The sequence below is a fragment of the Triticum dicoccoides genome, chromosome 5B (genome assembly GCF_002162155.2).
Source record: "Triticum dicoccoides isolate Atlit2015 ecotype Zavitan chromosome 5B, WEW_v2.0, whole genome shotgun sequence".
Taxonomy (NCBI): domain Eukaryota; kingdom Viridiplantae; phylum Streptophyta; class Magnoliopsida; order Poales; family Poaceae; genus Triticum; species Triticum dicoccoides.
Window position 1 is genome coordinate 367,079,007 of NC_041389.1, and position 6,023 is coordinate 367,085,029.

Here is a 6,023-nt window from a genome sequence, read left to right on the forward strand (position 1 = left end):
TGCGTATCGACCTCATGTAAGTCCAAGCAACAACAACAACTCCTGAAAAGAAATCCAGGCATTGTCTAGCTAGCTTTTCTTTTAAATGCATTTTCTAGCTACTTAGGTGTATATCTTACTCTACGAGAACGAACCTAAGCTTCTCGTCATTAGAAAATCGATGTTATTACTAGAGAGTGCCGGCCTTCACTGTCTCAATGCAGCCATGGGATGGAGCCTTCTCATACGCACAATCAAACAAAACTAACAAACCATGTGCATCCCCCACGCACCCTCAGAAGATGGAAATAATCATGCCTTCTCAAGTTCACCAAGGGCCACTATATATATCTCCTAAAAAAAGGCTACTATAGGATTCGTGAATCCGCTGGCAAACTGAAGCGGGCCATGAATCCGATCCACTGGTACAGCCTCAACTTACCTCCCTTCCTAAATACTCCCTCCGTCCGGAATTACTTGTCGAAGAAATGCATAAAAACGGATGTATCTATAACTAAAATATGTCTAGATACATTCATTACTCCGACAAATATTTTCGAACGGAGGGAGTATAAGTCTTTTTTAGAGATTTCAATATGGATTACATACAAAGCAAAATGAGTGAATCTATACTCTAAACTACGTCTATATACATTTGTATATAATCCATATCAAAATCTTTAAAAAAACTTATATTTAGAAACAGATGGAGTAGAAACTAAAAGGAGAGCTGTCGGAGCACTGACGATGTTTTCAACAAAGGGAATATATTAATATCATCAACATACCAATTACACCCGGCCGGCCTCTGTACCAACAAGATGTCCAAAGAACCACGTGACATATGTTGTAAGCAATTCAAGCTAATCAAAAAAAAAGATGTCAAAAGACATCAAGAATACACACAGCTAAAAAAAAGAACAGAAGAAAGAAAAAAGACTCCGCCATGGTGAACAATGCTAGCAGAAGCGGCAGCACTCTAACCACCACCAAAGACAACACCCGGAATACAAAAAAGGTTCTCCTAAAGCAACGCATCCAAGAAGGAAACAATGCACAAGCTTTGTCGTTGCCCGATCGAAGATCTCGGGTTTTCACCCAGAGAAAGTCCGAGTTCACCCGAAACAATGCCTTCAACAAGGCCATTGCCAGGTACAACCAATAAAGGCCAGACCTTGGGTTTTCACCCTGAGGATCAAGACTCGGTACTTGAGGAGCACCACCAAAAATGCAGTCCTCCAGTGCTGTCGCCCCCGCTTGCCGAGGCTGCTGTTACAAGTCACCATACACCTGGCACACAATCTTCATAGCATCCAATACACCCTTTCACCGAAGGTTATGACCTCCAATCGCAGCCGCCATGACTTTCCCCACCTCTATCAATGCCTTGAGAATCTTGACTTGGACATGTCTCATGGCATAGATAAGAAAGTGAAGCTTCGCTCCCCGTCCTCGTAAGGCCTTGTTGGCTGATAACATGAGCGCGCGACCGGAACCTTTTCGATCTAGATATCCAGGGGCAACATACGCCAATCCATATGTCTTCGACAGGGATGACCGGAACTCGTCAGCAGCCAAATCCAAGAGGTCAATATCCGGTAGAGTGATGACTTGGCGGAAGAAGATTGTTAGGGCCAAGATCCGGCAGAACCAGATCGGGGCAAGCCACCACCATAGAAGGGAGGTCCACCTCGACCCAGCCCATCGCCGGATGGGCCCTCGCCTGAGCCGCGTGCATCGGCGAGAGAAGGTCATGCCGCCGTCCAACAGGATTCCCGTCGGCCGTGGGTGCGCCTCGCATTGCCTGTCATGGCCCGGATCCAGCAGAGCCGGCTGGAGCCAGACGAGGCCGACACCGCCCATGGTTCCCCTAGCATCCACGAACAGGATCCTCAAGAAGCCATGGAACCACTCCGAAGCAGCAATCTGGACAAGCAGCACTGAGCTCGAGCAATGTGGCACGCACATCGTGGATCGGATCTGAGGGCGGATGAAGGTTGGCCAACCTTGGAGATGAAGGGAAAGGATAGCCGAACAGGTGCATCCCGCCGCCGCCGTCAGCACTGACGGCCTCCTTCGGCGACGGCGGAGGAGATGGCCGGCTGGGGAGGCCTTCGGAGTCGCCTGTAGGAGCGACCCGGGAGGCAGAGTTGGAAGTGATTCCCGGTTGGCTGTAGCTACTAAAAATTAGGGGAGAATTTTACTTCCCCGGTCCCTACACCAACTAAGGATGCATACGGCCTTTTATGTATGAGTACTAGGATTTTTAATCTCGATTACTGGTCCTCAAGAATAAATAGAAACCTAAATTCGCCACCATGAAAATTTAAACAATGTCGTTGGGTTGTACATCCACTCCCTCAACCAGTTGAGCTAGGCTCACTCCCCTAAGCACCGGCGATGTGATTCAAAGAAACAATGCAAGGAAGAAGGGACCATGTGAATCAGAGCGCAACACAAGTACACAACAATTGTTCTCTTTTTGCTGGATACGAGCAGTTGCCCACCTGAAATTTCAATCTTTTGCGCATACACGTGCATCTATCTATAAATAAACCTTCTTCACAACTAAGATGTTCGTGGCAACTATAGGGTCAGACAGGAGACCGGATGCCATTTGTTGCCGACTTCGGCACGCGCACGCTACTTTGTCTCCATCCAAATGGCACACATCTTTGTCGCACTTTTGGCAAGGAAAAACTCAATTCTAAACCTCAGCTTTGCCGTCCCGCCGCATCCACAGCACGATCACCCTCGATGGCACGCTAACATGCACCTACACCCCTTGACAGCGTCAGCGGCTACAGCAGAAACGAACGCGGAAACACGGCAATAGTAATTTGGCTCATCCACTCCCTGCGTCTGTAGCGTACAACAAATCTTAGACTCCCATCTTTCTGCTTACAACTAACATATTCAGATGGTAAAGTAAGTTTCCAGCTGGTCAAGTTCTTTGACAAGCCTGGGTAGATACAGGTATTTTCTCGTAATCAAATCCTGCTTAACCGTTAAGCAATTTAGTACTAACAAATAAGATATCGTCCTCACTGTTCGATGCAACAGAGCATGCTTGCGAACTATAGCAACAGAAAACGGGCTGACTCTGAAAAAACCCTTGAAAATGTACAGACTACAATGTACTAGGACTAAGGCATGCTGCAAGAAGAGTCTCTTCTTTGGTTTCAATACATACAGCCGCTCGAAGCCAGTAAACTCTTTATTTGCCAGTCCACAGGAAAGAATGCCGCCTTCGTGCCCGTGCTTCTCTTGCTGTGTGCACAAATGTCTAATCTTCTCCGGTCCATGAAACTGTGAAGTGGACTTCGGATTGATGAACCTTGATGAGGCTGAATACATACTTCTGATCATTTCCGTCATATATCCTCCATCTAGGGAACAAAAAACTCCCGCCGAAGGCTTCGACTCAAAATTGTCCCAAAGGTGACCGGGTATACAAACTAAGACCAGCCGCTGATCACAAAAGGAGCTGCAACATCACCCGAACTCAATCCCTAACTGTTGAACTTCTTGAGAAGTGTCTGGCGACAAACTGCTCTCATCTTTCATCTCAATATCAATGGTCTCTGAGTTAATGACCACCCTGCATAGTCCAAGATACCCTCCATTGAAGAGCTCACAATTCTCGTAGAACCCGTCGGCTGGTGGCATGTTGACCATGCAAGATTTCGGGACTATAATGTTTTTCCGTTCCTTAATGGAGTATTCACTCACTGTTAGCACAAGGCGGTGTTTCCTCCCAAGTAACTTGGAGACGTATTCAATGTCACCGACCGACAAAGCTTGGCGAACACGACTAGAAGATACCTGTCCTTTATCGCTTGAATTTACGGCGGGTGTTGCTCCATTATAAGATCCCTTTGCGGTGTCCATGACAGACCGTACAATAAATGCACTTAAACCGAATTCCTCACACAGTTTCGCTAACTCAGCTGCGTCACCAGATGCTTTGTACCCGAATCTGTAGTTTTCACCTGTCATAGTACATGAAGAAAGATATTAGGTAGGGTAGTGCAGCACAATACTGAGCCTTGCAAGGTAAACCAACATGTTTGTACCTGCTACAACACCTTTTATTCTAAGATCCGTTGATAACCTCTCAACAAATTGGCGTGGAGTTAGGTATCTGACCTTTGAAAACTCAACTTGATATTCAAGAGGCACCACATTTCTACAATATGGAGCCCAAGACGAAAGGACTCGCTTCCGATCACAATGAGCAACTATGGGAGGCCTGTACAAAAGGAAAACAGTACTGATTTGTTAAGGACTTCACTATGTCCTCCTTAATATTGGGCTAAATTTACCAAGGAAGTTACTGAAAATTTCTAAGAGGCCCACCTATACTCCCAGCCAAGAACTTCAGCCATTCCAACAAAAGAAAGAAGAAAAGGATTTCCTGATTTAGAAGCATGCATGGCTAGTTCCCGGTGGCCAATGTGAAGGGCATCAAATTTTCCCAAGGCGACTATCCCATCTGAAATGTGCACTGAAAATTCAGTGAAACTGTACAGATGAAATGAATATCTGTGAAGTTAGTGCGACAAGAGGTCATAAGGAGAGTGAAAATCGGCGACCAATTTCTAGTGTAGAACTTGGAATATTTATTTGAGGAAATAGGATTTTGAATATGTGGTAGCAAATTTCCTTTTTAGTGTTCCTCCTGACAAAGATTCAATGTCTGCCATAATTGTGCCGTATCCACTGATGTACATACAATTTCTAGAAGGGAGTAAAGATAAAGCATGGGCCACTTAATGGTCTTAAAAACATGGCTTCTATCAGAGGGGGTCAAAGCATGTTATTTGTGCACAACATGACTTGAAAAAATATGCATATTTCGTTAACTAGGGTGGTTGGATGTGAAACTGGCAAGCACTGAGATTCAACCAAACCAATAAAGAATCAAATGGAAAGCTAACGAAACACCAAATAGTGGTGCATAGAAAACGAATAACTTCCTGAACTGAGCAGTGCTTCAGTGCTTTTCCATGGAAATTTGCAAGATATAAAAGCAATTTTGTTAATTATTTTTATTAGGGGTATGTATGTAAGTCAATGTTCTATGGACTGGGACTGTAACAATTCAAATTGACTCAAATCCAACATTTATCACATTCCAAGATGCTTCAACACCGGTATGTCCCCAACAGAGTGCCATGCCAAGCAAGGGTGCAACGCATGGCACTGCACAAAGACGTCATGTACAATGAGGAACAAATATTGCACATTTCTTCTCTTGAGCCTGCTGTAACGCCCCGGATTCGATGCGCCAGGTGTCTGCCAGTTATTTGCCGTCGTTGCCATGTCATGTGCTTGCGTGTTGCATTTTATCATGTCATCATGTGCATCTCATTTTGCATACGTGTTCGTCTCATGCATCCGAGCATTTTCCCCATTGTCCGTTTTGCAATCTGGCACTCCTATGTCCTCCGGCGTTTCCCTTTTGTCTCTTGTTGTGAGCAGGTGTCAAACTTTCTTGGAATGGCCCGAGGATTGCCAAACGGCCTTGATATAGCACCGGTAGACCGCCTGTCAAGTTTCGTGTCATTTGGAGGTCGTTTGATACTCCAACGGTTAATCGGGTAACCGCAAAAGCCCCTTTTGTCTTGCAGCCCAACACCCTTCCAAAGTGGCCCAAAACCCATCCAAACCCCCTCCATGCTCTCGGTCGTTCGATCACGATCGTGTGGGCGAAAACCACACCCAATTTGGACTCTCCTAGCTCCCAGAATCTATAAATTAGCCCCTCCCCAAAAATTTGTGGATGAATTCCTCCCGAAACCCTAGCCAAACCCCTCCCCGCCGCCGCCGGACACATCCGGACCGGGCCGGACATGTCCGCCCGCGCCCGCAGCCAATCCGCCGCCGCCACCTGTTCCTGGCCGCCGCGCCGCTGCCGCGGCCCAGCGGGACCGCCCAGGCCCATCCGGCGCCGCCCCGCGGCCGACGCGCCCGCCGCCGCCCGCGGCTTCCGCCGCCGCCGCCCGAAGTTCCGCCCGGCCGGCGCTCGCCTCCGCCGGCGT

General features: G+C 47.1%; 1 protein-coding gene across 2 annotated transcripts in view; it reads right to left on the minus strand.

The window, feature by feature from the left end:
* Positions 1-2,842: 2,842 nt before the first annotated feature.
* LOC119309173 (FAD synthetase, chloroplastic-like) overlaps positions 2,843-6,023 on the minus strand; it is a 17,180-nt gene continuing 13,999 nt past the window's right edge. For both annotated transcript variants that reach the window (XM_037585218.1, XM_037585220.1), the window contains exons 3-5: positions 4,339-4,474; positions 4,056-4,231; positions 2,843-3,971 (exon numbers count right to left, since the gene is read on the minus strand). In XM_037585218.1, the coding sequence (XP_037441115.1) occupies positions 3,475-3,971; positions 4,056-4,231; positions 4,339-4,474 (809 nt within the window). In that variant the 3' untranslated portion in view covers positions 2,843-3,474. The remainder of the gene's footprint in view (positions 3,972-4,055; positions 4,232-4,338; positions 4,475-6,023) is intronic.